Genomic DNA, 19872 nt, shown 5'->3' on the forward strand with positions numbered 1-19872 from the left:
GGAGGAGAAGGGATTGCGGCGTGGCCATCCCCCCTGGGGGTGATTTTTCGCTTTCTGTCTCTCTGTCTCTTTCTGTCTTTCTGGCAAGTGCACGCGCCGTATAGCAAAAACCTCTCCAAAAAAAAAAAAAGAAATTACTACTTCTTTCAGTGAGTCTTCTACTTCAGAGTTCAGCTTTTAATTCTAGTATTATGAAAGTAACTTTAATACTTAAGATATATTGTAAGTAATAGAGGTCTGTTGTTAATTTTTTTTCTTGCCCAATTTTCTTATAGCATATTCTTACCTCAGTTTAAATTTGATTTTTACTTACTGGATGCTAGCATTCTGCTTGGTAAGCACCAGATACCTGATAATGAGGAAAGCAGACATGTTCCCAGTTCTCCACGCATACAGTCTAGCTGGGAGTTGGGTGGAGGTAAAAACAGAATAAGGGGCCAGTCAGGTAGTGTGCTGATTAAGGCACGAGAGTCCCACATGGCCAACTGGGGTTCAGACCTGGCAGCTTGAAAATCATGCTGAGCATGTGTGTGTACATGCCCGAAATCCTGAGAGGAGAATGAAAGACGAGATTGCAGCATGGCTACCCCCTGGGGGTGATTTCTCACTTTCCCTCCCTCACACACACCCTATAGCAAAAACCTAAAAAAAAAAAAATTAAAAAAGGGACCAGCAGTTAGCGTAATGGCTATGTCGCTGGACTCCCATGTAGTCGACCATGGTTCGAGTCCTGGACCTGGTGGCTTAAACTCACGCCGGGCGTGTGTGTGTGCGTGCCCAAGATCCCGAGAGGAGAATGGAGGAGAAGGGATTGCAGCGTGGCCATCCCCCCTGGGAGGTGATTTCTTGCTTTCTATCTCTCTGTCTCTGTCTGTCTGTCTGGCGAGCACACGCGCCCTATAGCAAAAACTTCTCCAGAAATAAAAAAATTAAAAAATTTTTAAAAAAGAACAAGTGATCTAATAGAAGTGTTATTGATTAGTTGTAGTGGAAAGCGCAGAGGGATGTTCTCAGTACTTCCATTTCTTTAAAAGTTGCATTTGTTCTATGAGAGAGAGAGACAGAGCACCTGCAACAGTGTTTTGGTACCACAGTCCATCCCGAGCTTCAGCTAGCCCTGGATCATGGGCAGATATGCGTGACTTACTCAGGGGGTCTCTAGACTTGAACTGGCAACCCTCCTACAGATGTCTGCCTCACAGAACATTGTTTTATGGCCGCAACCATTCAGCCCCAACAATTCTGTTTTGTGGCTGATTAAATCTCATGGTGTTGAAAGCTCTGCTTGTCTTCATGAATTGTTAGCAACTGGGAGTTCGGCTGTCCCTTGGACTCAACCACTGAGCAGAAGGTCCCTTCTGGCTCACAAAGTCTTGTTTTTAATGACTTCTGTCAGAATTGGACATTTAAAAAGTATGGCAACTAGATGACTCCATAGTAAACATGAACACTTTTATTGTATTTAAGATACGATTTTGGTTTCTGACTTATTTTTATTAAGACTTGCTTAACTGCCTTGATGTTTTACTTAAGTTTTTCCATTTTGTAAAAGCCCAATACAAGGTAGAAATATCCCTAAGCGAAGTTTCACTACAATTCCCAGGGCGGTCTGCATTGTTGTAGGAAAGAATTAATTTGCATTTTAATAATGTATAATTCAAACCTTCCCCTAAAACAGAATGCCTGTAACTGTGAATTAGGGAGGTTTGATCCAATTAGTAATCCCAGTTAGGTAGCGATTTCTGGTAAGCCTACAAGAGACTTAATTTATGAGTGGACCTCAAGAGTGTGCTTTGCAAATGCAGCTGTTTATAATGAGAGGGGTCTAGAGGGCTTTGAGTTCATCTTTCTGAGATTTCTCCACCAATGATTTGTCACTTCTCCTCGCTCTCCTCTTCCCAAAGGTTGCATGTAATGAGGGCATTAACTTCTAGGAAAAGTGGGATGTGAACCAGTTAAATGTCTGGCGGAGAGAAGCACCGGACAGTGTATTTGCTGTTCTTACCAAACCATTACGCTTGAGGTGCAGCCTTGATTTCCTGAATTGAGGCCTATTGACCTCAGAACATTCACTCACGGCCTGACCATTAGCCCAGCATGCAGCTCCCATTAAAGTATTCTTCTTTCATCAGAAACCTTGAAATCCCAGAGGTGTATGCAGTCCCTGTGACAGTTGTATGTGGATGAGGTCATTGCTGTCCCAAGTAAATCGGCTTTTGCTCTTTATTCATATTATCCCATCTTGTCTGTTCATAGGGACTGTTAAGTGAACCTGTACTTACAGGACTGGAAGAGATCCCAAAATTCCGTCAAGTGACCCCTACCCCCGCCCTCACCCTTGGCAGGGGCCACATTTATTCCTGACTAAATGTGACTTGTTTCTCATGATCTCTGAAAAAGAATCTAAGTACAAGGTTTGGGAACTTCTTAGGAAGTTCCTTGTTTCCTGAAAGAACCTTTGTCACCCACTGGCACCCTGGGTTATTTCTTCTTACCCTAATGGCGGTAGGCATGAAGCATCAGGAGCCCTATGTGAATGTCCTCCAGACTGGTAAACCACCCAGCTCCCTCTTAGCCCTGTCTGTTCTTTAGGCTAAAGCATCGCAGTTGTACCTCTGACACACGATCACAGTAGCCCTCACTCATTCTGAGGGCTTCATTCTGGACAAGGGTGAATGTCCCTGTTGGTAGGCGTAATGACCTTTCTCAAAAGCTTTGGAATGTTGCCAGCAGTGACTTACGCATATATATTTTATGCTTTTAGGATTATATTTTGCTTTCATTTGAACGTAACCCCAACCCCCAATTGATGTGCTTTCTCTTTGTAATGAGATCGAGGATGAAAACTGGATTTTGACCATGGAAGACCCTCTGCCCAGTCTTCTCCCTTCTGCTCCCCAGGTCGAGCCAGGTTAGAGTACCCTACTTATTCTGTCTCTTTCCATCTCTATTTTTTTTTTTTTAATTTTTAAACTTAGCTCTCTGCTGCTCTTTTGTCTTTCTAATTCTTCCCTTTCCCCCTTCCCCCATAGGATAAACCATCAGCAGACATCTCTCTTTAAGTTCTGAGTGGCCCCATTTTTGTGGAGCGTTAGCACACTGCACAGTTTTCATTTTTTGACAAAAATTTTTTTCTTTTTCCTTATTGTTTTTGTCTTGTTTTCTCTTCTTCTTCTTCTCCTTCTTCTATTTTTCTAGTCCTTTTCCTTTTTACCGTTCTCACTTTTCTGCTCAACTTCCACACGCTGATTTTCTAGACAGATCTAGGTGCTCAGTAGCCAAATATCTGAACACTTTTAGGGTTAGATCAGTCCTCAGTTTTCATGGCATCAGCTGTGCAAAGGGAGGAAAAAGGTACTGTTTACAGACTACAGGTCACCTCCTTCTGCATTCCTCTGAATGCTCAGATTTAATTTAAAAAAAGTAGGAAAAACTGTATAATCCATCAGATGACCAGAAACCACCACAGAGGCACAAGAAATATGAGAAACTAAGAAAATATCCCTCCTCTAACGGAAAAGAATAACTCCTTTCCCTCCTCCACAAAGAATGTAAGGGAACTCATGGAAATGTCAGGTAAAGAATTTAAAGTACATAGTGACAAAGCTAACAGAGATGCAAGAGAATAGAGACAATGAACTCCAGAAGATGGAGGAGAAAAGAAAATGAGTTCCAGGGTGTGAGGAAGCTCTTGCATGATCTTAAAGAGGAGATACACATCATAAAAGAGAATCAAACAGAATTGGTAGAGATGAAAGCTGTAATACAGAAAATCAAAACTTCCATTGAAAATACCCAAAATGGACCAGCAGTTGGCATAATGGCTGTGTCACTGTACTCTCATGTAGTCGACCGTGGTTCAAGTTATGGACCCGGTGGCTTAAACTCATGCGGGCACATGTGCGTGTGTGCCTAAGATCCCGAGGAATGAAGAAGAAAGGATTGTGACATGGCCATTCCCCCTGGGGGGCTATTTCTCGTTTTTGTCTCTCTGTCTTTATCTTTCTGGCAAGCACACATGCCCTATATCAAAACTTCTCAAAAACAAAACAAAACAGATTATATCATGCAGAAGATCAAATCTCAAATGTAGAAGATAGAACCACTGACCTCGAAAAATTCACCAAAAAGACCGAGAAAATAACCCCCCCAAAATGAGAATAAGTACAAGTAATACTAGATACCATTAAATACCCAAACATCCAGATCATCGATATCCCAGAAGGTGCAGAATCTAATAAGTGCATTGATAATCTATTCCATGAAATCCTGGAAGAAAACTTTTCAAATCTAGAGAGGCACTCAAAGATCCAGACCTAAGAAATACAAAGGACACCACATAGAATCAACCCAAGATCTTCCCCAAGGCACATCATAGCCAGATTGACCAAAACCACGGACAGACACAAGATACTAAAACTGGCAAGAGAGAAATGTCAAGTTACTTTCAAAGGATATTCCATAAGGCTGACTTCGGACCTTTCATTGGAAACAATGAAAGCAAGGAAAGAATGGGAAAATATATTCAAAGTGCTAAGTGAAAAACAATTTCAACTGGGACCAGCAGTTGGCATAATGGCTATGTTGCTGGACTCCCATGTAGTCAACTATGGTTCGAGTCCCGGACCTGGTGGCTTAAACTCAAGCCGGGGGCATGTGCATGTGTGCCCAAGATCCCAAGAGAATGGAGGAGAAGGGATTGTGGCATGGCCATCCTTCCTGGGGGGTGATTTCTCGCTTTCTATCTCTCTATCTCTCTCTGTCTTTCTGGTGAGCGCACGCGGCCTATAGCAAAAACCTCTTAAAAAAATGTCAACCAAGAATACTATACCCAACAAGATTATATTTCATATGGAAAAAAAAGACAAAAACATTCTCAGATAAACAAAACCCAAAAGAATTTACCAACACCAGACCAGCTTTCCAAGAAATGCTGAAGGGAGTGCTATACCAAGAAAATTAAAATCAGACACACAGAATAAGAGTACAAGAAACAACCAAGAGAATGGCCAGTCTAATGGTGGGGACAAGTCTGGAGTTGAATATTAACTTCCACAATTTAAATGGAAAGATCAGACCATGGTAACACTGCAAATTCAATAGAAGAGACATAAATTATGTGAGTCTGAAACAGTGAAACAGAATTTTTTGACTTTAAAACATTTTCATTGCTTTGATTCCCATATTTAAGAATTTTTGTCTTCTCTTGAACTATTGATAGGTTCATTACCTACTATTTGAACGGAATCCTACCCTTTTTCTGGCTTTAAGTTTTAAGTAAATTTCTGTTAATGTTTTTTTGATTTTAATCTATTAAAACTAAAAATTTTTTTGAAATTAAAAAATGCATTAAAAATACCTATTAATACCTATTTAATGACTGCAGTAAGCTATATAGCCCCAGCTAGGTGCTACTTTATAGTATGTTCACTTTACTCAGTGAGGTTTACGCCTAAAGTCAGACGTGCGTTCATAAATATGTATATATCAGCTATGCTTGCTATGGAAAGTCTTTAAATTAATCAAGATCTTTAGTGAATTGATCAAATGAAAAAAGGCATGGAAAACAACTGTACACACCAGAGACATTGTAGGAGAAGGGGGGCAACTGGCAGAGGGTGAGAGGTAGGGAATCAAGTGGGGGAGGGAAAGCAAAATATGTAAGAAACAAGAAACAGAAAATTACTTGCTGATGATAACATGTATGATTATTTCCTTGATTGAGTCAATATATAATGTCTATTGGATGGAAAATCTTATTTTGTGTACTGTATTGATGTACAGGGAATGACTGTAAATAAATAAAGAAAAGAGAAAAAAGAAAAGGATGGAAACTTAATCTGATTATAGTGTCCAGAGGTAGAGTCTTTGGGTATAATGAAGTTATTAGGGTCCTCCATGATGGAGCTCCAGTGGCTTCATAACCAGAGAGAATGAGGCCAGAACCGCAGGAGAAAGCCACAGGCCCAGGCCACACTACTCTGCTGAAAGTTCTGCCTTCTGCCATTTTGTGATGTCCTTGGACTTCACAGTCGCCAGAAAGTGTGAGTTTGCAAGCAAACATCTACTTTTTTAAAAAATTTTTTATAAATCACAAAGTCTCAGGTATCCCTGTGAGCACAAAAACAAGCAAAACAACAAAAAATAAAAGCAGAGTAAGACGACATGCTTTGAGCATAAGAGGTCTTCCATATTTACCTTCTGATTGATCTGTGGATTAAAACTGGGCTCCAGCTCCCGGTGGAAAAGTTCAAGCTGGACGTTTTAGCGGGTGCTGCTTTCGAAGAGAACACTTGCTACATTTATGGCAGAGATTTTGCACTCAGTAGTTCAGAGGTCCCCAGGCAAACTACAGACTGTGACAAGAGGTGTGGAGTCTCTCATTTGTACAGACTGGATTCGTCACATTTACGAGGTCAAGAATATCAAATAAAGTATTTCAACCTTCAGCTGCCGATCAGGAAAAATGTGGTGCGGATCCACAACACCCTCATACACTGCATATTGTTACCAGAATAAAAAGTACAAGATGGCGTCCATACTGGGGAAAAGATACAATAAAGATCCTTCGGTTAGAAAAAGCACATACCCCTTGGGATCAGCAGTTGGTGTAATGTCTATGTCGCTGGACTCCCATGTAGTCAACTGCGGTTTGTGTCCTGGACCCTGTGGCTTAAAACTCATGCCGGGCGCGTGTGCGTGCGTGCCCAAGATCCCGAGAGGAGAATGGAAGAGAAGGGATTATGGCGTGGCCATCTCCCCTGGGGGGTGATTTCTCGCTTTCTGTTTCTGTCTCTCTGTCTGGCGAGCGCACGCACCCTACAGTGAAAACCTCTCCAAAAAATAAGAAAAGAAAAAAAAAGAAGAAAAGAAAAGGCACATACCCCTCAAGTCCATAAGAATATTCCTTCGGTGAATGAAAAAATAAAAGTAGTCAAACAGGATAAGAATTCAGCCCCTGAAGTTGCCCCAAGGACTTCCCACAGAGGACGACCTGTCTAACACGGGCCTCAAGAGGACATGGAGTTAGTAGTATGGTGGCTTCTGAAGCCTGTGGAGCCACAAGCGGTGAAGTCCTGATGCCAGAGCAGCTTCAGATTACAAAACACAAATCTTTGTTATTTAAAGATGGTGAGAAAGTGTTTCATTAAAATATGTTATAAATACCAAGGGAAAAAAATAAAAAAATTTGAGTTCCAAAGCTCTGCATACAAAATTTAGGAAGTTATACTTGGAAGACATGTGATCCTCAGTTGGGCAGAAGAAAAGAGAATTCGAACTGTGGGTCATTCACACTCCAAATACTTGCAAGTCCACTGGACTTGGCATACAAATGACCACCGGGACAGTCCGAGTGCCTGTAAAAGCGGGTTGCAGGGTGGGGTAGAGCATCTTGCCACCAGGGGGTAGCATAGAGCTGCCGCTGTACCCCGTGGGTCCCTTCACGTCACACTTGTAACGGGGCAAACACACTTGGGCGTTTAACTGTGAGGTGCTACTTTCACAGGCATGCTTTTCCCTTTAAGATTCACAGAGGAAAGGGCTTAGCAGAGGTCCTGGGAAAGGCACAGAAAACTACCAGGCGCAACTTATGTACATATTTTTAAAAAATACAGCAGGCCCTTCCTAGGCTTAGCAGGTAGTACTACAGGTGCTTGTCCACATCTGAGTGCTCGAGGGCAGCCGTGGAGTGCAGGACGGATGACCAGGAACTTTATCTTTTTAGAATTATTTAACTTTAGTAGTATTTACATTTGACCAGAGAGAGAGAAAGTGAGAAAGCAACCTTCCAGGACTGGGATCCAAACTGTGGTTGGTCATGTGGGAGTCCCCCACACTACCTGCTGGCCCCTGACCTGGAACTTAGCTGGCAGAAAAAACATATAAATTGCTAAGCCAAAGAAAGTAAAATTTAAACCATATATTTTGGTTTCTATCACACATACTTTTTTAGAAAAGATGATAGAGAAGACATGGTGAGTGCACAGAGGACATTATAAACTATATAACAGGACATGGAGGTTTATAAAGTGATAGCTTATCTGTGCTGTGCTGGGGGAGGGGTCGTCAGAGGGAGAGATCACTTTCGATTCTAAATTTTAGACTACCAAGGAATTTTTATCTCTATGTGAAAAATACTAAGTTTCCTCAATAACAAGTCACAGATGAATGTTGTGAAAACCCTGATCTATAAATCACCTGCCTGCATAGGAATATTTACTGGTAATTTTTTTTTTTTTTTTAGATTTTTGGTATAGGGCATGAGTATTCGCCAGAGATAGAGACAGAAAGTGAGAAATCACCAAACACCCCTTTCCAGGGAAATGATCACACCTGCAATTCCTTCTCCATTCTCTTGCAATTTTAGGCACACATGCACACATGCACACATGCCTAGCATGAGTTTCAAGCCACCATGTCCAGAACTCAAACAGTGGTCACCCATGTGGAAACCTAGTGCTTTAACCATTATGTCACCTGCTGGCCCCATTTACTGGTAATGTTCAAATGCAAAGTTCTGGGCCTACTGACTGTGCAAGTCTAGGAGTAGGATCCTGAGAATTTGCATTTTAATAGCCTCCCTAGGGTGATCTCTCAACATTACAGACCCAGATGCCCTGGTGTCATTTGTAAATGTTAAATAGGAAGAAAACCTAATGATTATTAGATCCAAGTTAAAAAAAAAAAAAGATGGGTGTGTATTGTAATTCTTCGTCTTTTCATTCTTTCATTTTCCCAGGTTGCACGTACTCACCAGAGAGACAGAGGGAAGAATAAGGGGGAGGGGGGAGCATGGTCACACCACAATCCCTGCTTCCTCTCTCCCTCCTTTCAGAACTGTGGGCGCATGCCCAGCATGTTTTTCAAGCCACCAGGTCCAGGACTTGAACCTTGCAGTTGGCCATATGCAATCCAGCCACCTTAACCACCACACCACTGGCTGGCCTGGGTATTATATTTTTAAAAGGGGCAAGAAGGTTTGCCATTTTTTTTTAAACTGTTCATTTGGAACACTGAGACAAGAAAAAAAGAAACATAGCTTTGAAATGATGAGCCATTAACTTTAAAGACTGTGGCAATTAAAGTAGCTTTGTTTTTGAGGTTTTCTTTAATGACTATTGTTACGTAAACACATGCTCGTTTTAGAACATTGTGGAAATACAGAAAATATATTTTATTTAATCAAATATTTTATTTTTGTATGTACACGCATGTATCTCAGAAATGAAGAGGTACTGGGACCAGCAGTTAGCGTAATGGCTATGTCGCTGGACTCCCACGTAGTTGACCGCAGTTCACATCCCAGACCCGGTGGCTTAAAACTCACGCCGGGCGCGTGTGTGTGCATGCCCAAGATCCCGAGAGGAGAATGGAAGAGAAGGGACTGCGGCGTGGCCATCCCCCCTGGGGGGTGATTTCTCGCTTTCTGTCTCTCTGTCTCTGGCTGTCTGGCGAGTGCACACGCCCTATAGCAAAAAATTAAAAAAAAGGCTCTAAAAAAAGAGAAAAGAAATGAAGAAGAGGTTCGTAGGTGCACAGTGGGATGTCTCCCTCCTGCTGCCATGTTGGTTCTTTCACTCTCAGGCCCATAAATAATAATATTCTATACACGCCACTCTGCCTCTTGTCTTTTTCTTTTCCCCCTTTATTTTTTGTGGTTTTATTTATTCGCAGTTGAAGTTTTTATGTAAGGGAATGACATCATCCAAATTTCACCTTTAAAGGCTCACTCGGGCTATTACGGGGAGTCCTGCTCTCGTCCATTCTGTTGTTTGATACCTGACTGGCTGAGTAGAGGTGGTTTATACAGCAGACATTTGTTTAGCTCACAATTTTGTGGTCCAAGGTCAAGGAACCACATCTGGTGTCTTCTTGGTGGTGTGCAAGGCGCTCCATGGCAAGAGCTCAAGCAGTGCCTGTGTCTATGCCTCCTTCTAAACCCACCAGCAGGGCCAGCCGGGGTGTGCTGGCTACGGCGGCTACGGCGCTGGGTCCCACATGGTCGACTGTGTGGCCCAAGTTCTGGACCCAGTGGCTTGAAAAGCCCACCAGGTGCATGTGCACGTGTGTGTGCCGCAAATCCCAAGAGAATGGAGAAGAGAGTGCCATGTGGTCGTCCCCCTGGGGAGTGCTTTCTCACTTCTCTCTCTCTCTCTCTCTGTCTCTCTCCAGTGAGCACATGCACCCTATAGCAAATTAAAAAAAAAAAAAAGACAAACTCACAAATACGCAATTATGGAGGCCCCACCCTGATTCTAATCACCCAGAGGGCCCGCCTTTCAGCATCAAAGTCGGATTTAATTTTTACCCTCTTAATTCCATCACAACCCAATTACTGGGTGATTGGAAACATCATGACACATCTTTGCATAGAAAAACAGAAAAAAATGTATCATGACTTTTCCAACAACCCAATATATTTCTGCTAGTGACATTCTCCCCTGAGAAACAAGTTTCTCTCTGTCAGTGCCAAGCACATTGTGAAATGGCAGAGCGATGTGAAAGAACTGCTTTCTTCTAGAACTTCATCAATGGAAAAATAACGATTCTGGCTTATCTCATGGGTTATACCAGGCTCTGCCCTGAGATGCAGTTGTCAAAGAACCAATGGAAAGAGAATTTCCTGGGCATTTGCATTTCCCCCAGCATCCCAGTGACCAGGCTGGTCAGTGCGGGATGAGCAGGGAGACTGGGAGACACATCTTGGAGAAAGAGGATCATGTGGGAAATGCATGTGGGAACATAGCTTTGGAGGACCTGAGGAGGAGAGAGGTCAGAGTCCAAAGTTCACACAAGGTTTCCATGTGGACATCAGTGCACCGTTTTATGAGCAACTCAGAAAAGGTGTCGGTGTGGGGGCCTGAGGTAAAAGGGGCATGGCGACTCTGTTTTAGGGGTGTTACCGGATTTAGATGGCATGGCATGCTTTCAATAGGTCTGATCCATAGATGCGAAAGGTCTTAAGGGTCATCACATTTCTCATGTGAGGAGTGACACTGGACTGACTCAGTGAGGGAGCCTAGAGGCAAGGGACTCCTTCGGCCAGCGAGGGAATGCATCCGAAAAGCAGGTAGAGGTCAGTGCTAGGGTCCCATTGCGCCACCTGCTGGTCCCGCTATCTTATCTTAATATATTTTTAAACTATCCTTTGCCAGAGGCTTTCATAGGAAAGATGTTGGTGTAGCTTAACCCGAGTGAGACGTCTGCATTGGCCCGTGTCTCCTGCAGTTTGGTTCTCTAGTGTCCACACTCAGTCCTGGGATTTGAACCATGGAAAAGCTTGAGAGTAGCCTCCAGTTGGTGGGTGCCAGTGTGGTTCATTAAGACTGCAAATTCTATTTCCTAGGAATTTCGAAGGTTATAAAGCTTTGTAGAGGACAAAAGTATTACGATAAAACCCATCTCTGTCAGCCAGAAACATGCATAATAGTTATAGATCATTGATGTTCGGACCTGAAAGGTAAAGTAACTATTGTCTTTTTTGTGTGTTGGGGGGAGATTTTTGGTATAGGGCGCGTGCACTCACCAGAAAGACAGAGACAGAGAGACAGAGAGCTAGAAATCACCCCCCAGGGGGGATGGCCATGTCACAATCTCTTCTCCATTCTCCTCTCGGGATCTTGGGCACATACACACATGCGCCCGGCGTGAGTTTAAGCCACCAGGTCCGGGACTCGAACTGGATAGTCAACTACATGGGAGTCCAGTGACACATCCATTATGCCAACTGTTGGTCCCATAACTATTGTCTTTCTGTTGTAGCTAGTAAATTTGTTTAGTCAGGCTCCCAAGTCTTGCCTATATTTCTAATGCCACCTTAGGTCATTGGAATTGAAAAGTGTTCTGTAAACATCATTTATTGCCGTAAGTCCTTGCTCTTTCACTCAAGAGATTGGGAAAATTAAAAAGAAAAAATAAAAATTTGCCAGCCAGTCCCCTCTGGGTGTTACTAGCTCACCCCAAGTCCCAAGGCAATCTGTCTCAGCAGGGGACTGCTCAGTGTCTGTAATTCTCAGCTATTGATTTTATTCTTGGCTGGAGGTTGTACCACAGATAAATCCCGAGGTCTATTGGTCTTACAAGAGGGGGAGCCACAGTAATTCAGTTTCACAGTGGTGCCCAGTGTCAGTGGGGAAAAATATCAAAGTTTTGTTGGATTTACTCTAGGCTATGGATCTTTTTCTCCTTCTAAAATCATTGTGTTAGTTAAAATGAGCCTTTGTACAAAAGAAAATAACCTATTACAGCTTGGGATTAGAGACCTCTACAGGGAATAAGCTCAGATTTATGGAAGCAGGAGTTAATAACAGTGACTAGAGACGGGGCTTCTAACCTAGTTCCTTGCTGTGTTCCATTTATAATTTTATTTTTTCTTCCGCCGCTACCATTTCCTCCTCTTTCTCTGCAACTGTTCATGTTCAGTCTACTGTTTTTTTTGTTTTTTGTTTTTTTTTTTGGAGAGGTTTTTCGCTATAGGGCACGTGCTTGCAAGCCAGACAGAGAGACAGAGAGACAGAAAGCGAGATATCACCCCCCAGGGGGGATGGCCACACCGCAATCCCTTCTCCTTCATTCTCCTCTTGGGATCTTGGGCACGCACGCACACGTGCCAGGCGTGAGTTTCTGAGCCACCGGGTCCGGGACGCGAACCGCGGTCGACTAAGTGGGAGTCCAGCGACATAGCCATTACGCTAACTGCTGGTTCCCCAGTCTACTGTTTTTATCTTCTCTTTATGCACTTAAGCTATGGCCTCTTCATTCTCTTCCCCACCTCCCCTCCCCAACCTCAAGGACAGTCATTTCTGCTCCTTCCTGTCGTCACACAATAGAGGGTCCATTTCCCATTCGCTCCAACCATGTGGCTGCACTGGTTACCCATTCCAGCTGGAGCTGCTCCTTTCCAGCCACCAGCCCTCCCCCAGCTGTAACTATCTCCGATGAAGAAAACCCCACCATTTGCAGTCCTTCTCTTCCTATGCATGAGGGGTGGGGGCAGGAAGGAGGGAGGAAGGAAAAGGAGGAAAGGGCAGAGGGAGGGAGAGGCAGAGACAGAGAGAGATGGAAAGAGACTGAACAGCGTATGTTCATGGCCTAGGATTTTGAGAGAGGAAAAAGCGGAGTAGTCCCCAACTCTTGGGGATGCCAGTACACATGGCACATGACTCAGATCTTTCACAAATGCTGTGAGGACCTCAGTGGGCCTCCTGTGTGGGACAGCAATTGCTGGCATGTGGCTTAACATTCCACGTGAACGTGAGGAAGTCTGGAGGCCGAGAATCCTCTATCTGCCTCCCCTGCAGCTGGGCCTCAGCAGAGTGGTGCAGCTCCCCTCCTTTCTCCGTGGGCAGAGGTTAAGCCCTATTAAGCCAACAGGCAACCTCAGCAAAAGAAGGTGCCCTTGTCCCTGACTGTCCCCTGCACAGAAATGAGGTGGTCATTGGCTTGAGCAGGTGTCTTCCTTGGGAAAGACACTGTCTTGGTGGCAGAGTAAGAGAGAGTTAAGTTTGGAGGAGTGAATGAATTACAAAATAAGACTAATGCAGAGACCCTAAAATGCAGATATACTGTGCAAATATCAAGAGTTGGCTACGGCTCTAACTTGCTCTAAGAGCAAGAATTGTCATCATGTCTGAAAGAGACAATGACCATAGCTTATCTAAAAAAGATGTTTGCAGACCTTCAGATAACCACACTGATCTTCAGCCAGAAGTAGCAGAACTGGTGGGGAAATGAGAATCTGCAATTCCTCCACCCTCCCACAAGTGAATTGCAAGTCCAGGAAGTGAGTGATTATTTAAATCGGAGAAAAGTTCGTTTTTCTAAACATCAGCTCCATTCAAATCCTACAGCTGCTTTGCAAACAAGGCTCCTGCTTTTATGGCATTTTTTAAAAAATGGATTTAATGGACTGAGTTCATTTAGACAGGGGAGATCAAATGAGTGAGTGGAATTAGAATACACATCCATTTGGCTGCCAGTCATTGTTTAAGCCACTCGACCACCCAACTTCTCTAATTAAATGACATCGCAGTCCCTGTAGAAAGGCTGAGATGGATAAATTAGTATTTGGTAAGTGCTTTGAAGATGAAAATCACGATATGAGTAATGAGCGAGGGTTTTTTTCCTTTGGGCTGGAAACAGCATCTTTTGTGTTTTCCCTGCACCGTGAGTCACCTAGGTTGACATTGCAGAAAACCTCCTCTCCCAAAGGACGAGTGAGAGACACAGTAGTGACAGGCTTTTATTTGACTTACAAGGCAAATGAGGAACGAGCTGCATCCATTCACATCTACACGAGGGATTATACACCGTGCACATTCGCTACCTATAGACACAGGTCATATTTTACATGAATTTATATATTAAGGAATTGCATGAAAATGATCTCGTTTAAACATTCATGAAAAGCAAACATCCCCCAAGAGCACTGAAGATAGAAATGTACCTCGGTCCCTCTTGAGAGTTTAGCTCACCTCTGTCTTGTTGCATTTAAAAATCTGCATCAAATGCCGCCCCAACCCTTGGGATGTGGAGGTTTATCTGCTTTGAGGATGTGAGGATTCTTTTTTTAGAAGGAGGAGCTTAGAAAAACCACAGGTTTGGAAGTTAAGTGTTTAGTAGGACCCAGGCCTGTCTGCCTGGAGCAAATGAAGCCCTTTCCTCACGGGCCCCTCTGGCTCTCCTGCAAAGCAGCAGAGAACTGAATTTGTTCTAAGGTCCAAACTGGTGGAAGCTCTCTCCTTACTACATCCAAACATTCTCATGTTGTTCTTCTCCTGGACTGCTTTGCTACAGAGATCATTAGTCACGCTAGATTGGCTGGGTTGCGTTGTTACTGATAGTCTGGCAGGCCCCACCAGAAAGGTGGCATCACCCCAGTGTAAGGGAGGATGCAGGCTGCTGGCTGCCACCCTCCTCCTTGCGCCTCAGTGTGGAACGGGGCACAGTTTTCAGTCCTGGCAGCACCTCACGCTCAGCTTCATCCCAAATGGGTCACAGCTGAGAACGTGGCGTTCGCAGTACGGCTCCCAGGGTTATCTCTTACTGAGATAGCAGGGGGCATGCGGAACAGGGTGGGGAGGGAGTCTGGACGCCTCAGGGAAAAGAGACAGCCACTGCTGGGTAAGGGCCTGGAAAACAGTGGCTACGAAAACCAGCAGGGAGCAGCGAAAACTCTCCCCTCTGAGAGATTCAGATACCGGCGAAGTCCAAGAAACTTGGGGAGTGACTGGAAAATCATAATGCTCACCTCCCTCCTGCCTACCCATATCCACCGACACGGCAGAAGGAATTATAGCTACTGTAGACACACTGTGGCATTAGGTAAAGGGTTGGAACTATGCTGCTTAACAACGCTGCCCGATATGGGCCTCGCAGGGCCAGAGAGCTGGTCTGGCCAGCAGGAAACAGCACTGGGGCATGGCTATGTTGTCTGTAGAAGTTTCTCACATTGGCGGCCATTTTCTTTCCCAAGGGAATGCAATCTAGCCACAAAAAGGAGAACAACGACAACAACAAAAATAGTTCATACTAATTTGGTTCCTGCTGCAGGTTTTGCATGCCATTCAAAGCCTACATATTTTATTTGAGGATTTTTTTATAGTTTGCCTCCTTGGAGCCAAAAGCAGGGTCAGCACTGTAGATTAGAATCAATTCAGTGGAAGGAAAATAAACCTTCGGAATATAGTTCGCCTTCCCTGAGCACGTCGCAGGCATTAGCAGTAATGGGAGCCCTGTCTGCGCATGGAGGGGACGCATCTACCACTTAGACTCCCAGCCAGCCTCGCCCGTGGCTGTGCAGTCCCGTGACCTTCACAGTGGGTGTGATGGCGCTGGATTCATCATCTCCTAACTTTATGCTGCCGTGCACATGCACACACACACACACACACACACACTGTTCTTGTGGAAGAAAGAGACAAAGGAGGGAGCTGGGGGGAGGCTGAAACGTGGTGACACTGATGCGGGCGATGGAGATTTCAGGCCGTCCATGTGAATCAACTTAATTTGCCCTGTGTGGTGACTGTGTCATTGTCACTAGGCTACAGTTGTCCAGTTTGCTAGTCTTCTCCAAATTCAGGGAGTACTAGGAAGGCAAAGGGGGAGGTTCAAGATCCTCTTTTAGGTTCTTTGTGGTTCTCAGTGTCACTTTTGAAAAACAGTACCAAACACCGAGGCATTAGGAAACACGGACGCCAACCCATTAAAAGAATGCTGGATTTGCTATCCCGAGTGGCTCACATGCTGCTTCCATGCACACGTGTGCTCTGATACATTTTGCTTCTTAATTTTAAGACAGGAATACATGAGGTGCTAGAGGAGAAATAATAAAGCATACCCTCCTCTCCTCTCACGCGTATAGATTACCGAGGAATGACACTTTCCCCATCTGGTGTGTCTACCTTTGCTGCTGTTTTCTCATCAGTAGAAATTCTGGCTAACAATACAGACTTTGAGTCAAGATTATCTTGGATACCCATTTGTACTTTTTATCTGTCCTTCTGGGAGGCCTCTCTGGACCGGAAGGCAGGGGTTGGCCCGGTCCTGGCCCAGCTCAGTCACTATCTACTGCCGTGATCCTAGACAAGTCACCTTTGCAAGCCTCACTCCTCGCTTCTGTAGCGCAGAAGGGACCGCCAAGGTCTTTCCTTGTTCTGCGTCTGCAGAACTCCATCAGCGCGGTCTGCAGCGGGAGGTGCACTGAAGCTAATCCTAAATCTAGAAAGTCGTTTTAAAGGGAAAGTAACCTTGCAGTGTAAATGGTTGGCTGTCGTTCTGTGGAGTAGATGCTCTAAGACCCGAATGCCAACCATCTAAGCCCCTACCAGTCAGAGGGAGCTGGCCGGGGTGCTGAACTCAGCCGCTATTCACAGGCTGTCAGACCTCGCTGGCTGCGCAGCCGCTGCGAAACCAGCGCGTACCCCCAGCGGGTCCGCAGTAGTACCTTCAGGACAAAGGCAGCCGAGAAAGTTCTCAGCCCGCGCCAGACTGTGGCATCAGGCATGTAAACAGCTAGAGGAATTTCAGAGTACACTGCATTCGATAGTTCCCAGACCTGGTAGGGTTATATTTAGCCAAGGCAAGTTTGGAAATAGCTTGGAGGGAGTGCAGTGGCATTCAAAGGAATATTAATAGTACGGGGTCTTGGAGCAAAGAAACGATTTATTCAGTTCAGCGTGTGGTATGTATCTGCAAGGGGAAAACTTGCTCAGTGCTAAAAGGCTTGAGGTGCAGGGGGTTGGTGATGAGCCTTCTGAAATCGGGAATCTCCTGGTCCCCTTGGGACGAGAACTCTACTCACAGCTTAAACACCAAATCAAGCTTCCCGGGTGCCTACATAAGCCCTTCTTCCCCACAGTCCCTCCACTTGATACTTTATTTCAAAGATCATATCAACCGGCCTCTATTTTGGTTGCTGGGTAATTTTTTAAAATGATTTTTAAAATCTTCCAATTTAAACAAAATCCAGACACCTGCACCAGAGCCCATATCAACCACCAGTTATCATCTGTCCTCTCCCTGCAAAACAAAAACAAAAACAAAACAAAACAAAAACCAAGAAAGCAGAAAGTGATGCCTACTGGAGAGCTGGTCTCTGTTCCGGGAAGCACGGCTGCCCCTCCCTCCCGCACATGGTGGCAGTCAAGGAGGCAATCTGCAGATCCCTTCCTTTAGCCCCAGGTTCAGCTTCCCTATTAACGCACACTTCACTGAAGCTCAAGGATAAGAAACGTTCTGCCTGGTGTGTTTTATGTCCCATTATCTTCTCTGCACATCGCATGCCTCTCTGAGGGGCAGGGGAGAATGCTTCTGATGTAAGGCTTTGGGGAGGGTCTCCTACCATTTAAAAAGGAAGAGGAGGGGGAGTTCAACTTGTGAAAGAACCCATCAGAAGGCTCTCCCTCTGCCCTCCCAGGAGGTCCAGATTCCCAGGAGTTCTCTCCTGCTCTGGAAACTTCTCTGCATGCATGCAAGTGTTGGGGTCTCTGCGGTGCATCTGCTTTCTTCTCATAGCTGGGGGCAGGATTGATAGGCTTTCCCCAGCCAGCTTTTCTGTGGCTCGTTATTTATGGGATGAGGCTGAAGGCCGTGTAAACAGAAATTAGCTCAAAGTGTAGGTGAGTCAAACCAATTACGACCCCACTCCCCCACACAGTATCACAACAGTGATTTAGTTCTTGTTTCCATCAGGTGGGAGGAATCAGAATTGCACATTAGAACACACAGACCATTCACAGTAGTGGAAAAAAATGAATAAGTACATACAGGCTCCCAAGTGGGGGGTTGCAAAAGCAAAGAGAACTGACTTTCATGGTAACTCTGGGACTGTCGGTTTCCTGGGAGAGTCTCTTTTTGGTCACATCCACTAAAGTTAGCGAGTGTACCCAACTCCCACTCAAGACACAGAATCTGATCACATTTAGGAGGTATTTCCATGGAGAGGTGGAGGCAAGGAGCTCTGGCCTTTAGGTTCCTGCCAGGGGCAGGTCATCTACACCCACAACGTGGATTTTCCTAAAGTGCCCTTTGACGAACCCCAGGGGACTCGTGAGCATTTTCAGAATGGAAGTGGGGACTCATACCTGAGCGCTGTGCCTCCCCCAGAGCTGGGCTCCTTGGCAGGAGACCTGTCCCGGTTCCCCAGGCCTGGTGGAAACAGGCACCAGAGCAGCTCAAATGCCCAGGAGAAAGTAGGCACCAGGGAGGAGGTCTTCAGGCCTCTTCTCAGTGCCTACTTTAACAGTACCCACAGCGACTTCCAGTGAAAGCTGCTGGTGGTGGCCCCAAAAAGCCCCTCTTTCCCCAGTGCCCAGGGAGAACCTGGGATGTGAGGTGAGGGGCAGGGAAGCCTGCAACAAAGTCTCCCTTAACAAGCAGGAAGGTGAGGGTGGTGACCCCAACCAGACGTAAGCAGGACTGGCCCCCCCTCACCCAAGCGCTGGGTTTGACTGAGGTTGTATCGGCCACTTCCAGAGCCACCTCCCTTGCAAGCCCCGATCCCACTAATAAGCCGTTGACCTTGAGTCTTGAGTGTGGGGTTGATTTGCTGCTCTGTCTGGGGGAACCCAAGGGCCTTGTGACTTAACGGGAAGAAATCCTCCTCATTTTCGCAGCAATCGTTTTTCCTCTCCTCTAGCCACAGTGATCAAATTAGCAGGCTGCTTCTCCTCGGAGAAATGTGTCCACGGTCCCAGGAGGCAGTGCCCATTTGCCTGTCTGATGGGTTTGGGGAGGGAAAGCAGGGTGTACGTGTGCATGCATCCCTTCCTTCCCCTGTCCCCAGGAGGGTCTCTCCCACCTGGAATGGCTGCCCCGTAAGCAGCAAGGACCACAGAGAGGGCCAGTGCTGGAATCTCAGCTGCAGGACGTCTGGCAGGTGGCTGCGTACACACTGCTGCCCACCGTGCCCCCGCTGCTCAGGCTGCCGCTGGGACACTGAAGGGGCTTCATGCTGCTGTCCCTCTGGATGAGGAAATCAGCCGCCAGCGCTCCCAGCTCTGCCGAAACTCCATCTGGACCTTCCGTGGGAAAAAGAGGGCAGCAAAAGCCATCATGCAAACCTACTGCTCACAAAACAGCTCCGTTATTACATTAGTGGGGAAAGGAAAAATCCACTGCATTCTATTACGAGACACAAGTCAAGGCCTCCGGGCGCCTAAATTAATATCCCAATAAAATTGTTTATTGTTGTCTCCTATTTTCTGCCTTTCCTCAGGAGATAGATGGGTTTGATGACCTAATTGGTCTTTTCCATCTCTAAACTCTGTGATTCAGCTAAGTACCTTTTACAATCCATCACAGTATTATTTAATGGGAGAGAAAGCGAGGAGGGGGCTCTGCAGGGGGACAGGAGAGGAGAAGAGCGTCTGC

At 45.3% G+C, this 19872-nt stretch overlaps 1 protein-coding gene and 1 pseudogene across 1 annotated transcript in view; one reads left to right on the forward strand and one right to left on the reverse strand.

Moving 5' to 3' along the window:
* The first annotated feature begins 6304 nt into the window (after window positions 1–6304).
* On the forward strand, window positions 6305–7080 carry LOC102481527 (39S ribosomal protein L30, mitochondrial-like; annotated as a pseudogene).
* A 7148-nt stretch (window positions 7081–14228) lies between these two features.
* GLP1R (glucagon like peptide 1 receptor) overlaps window positions 14229–19872 on the reverse strand; it is a 39978-nt gene continuing 34334 nt past the window's right edge. The window contains 4 exon segments of the mRNA XM_027771885.1: window positions 14229–19218; window positions 19301–19400; window positions 19402–19478; window positions 19481–19520. Of these exon segments, the coding sequence (XP_027627686.1) occupies window positions 19148–19218; window positions 19301–19400; window positions 19402–19478; window positions 19481–19520 (288 nt within the window). The 3' untranslated portion in view covers window positions 14229–19147.

This window comes from Tupaia chinensis, unplaced genomic scaffold (assembly GCF_000334495.1).
Source record: "Tupaia chinensis unplaced genomic scaffold, TupChi_1.0 Scaffold000238_1, whole genome shotgun sequence".
NCBI lineage: Eukaryota > Metazoa > Chordata > Mammalia > Scandentia > Tupaiidae > Tupaia > Tupaia belangeri.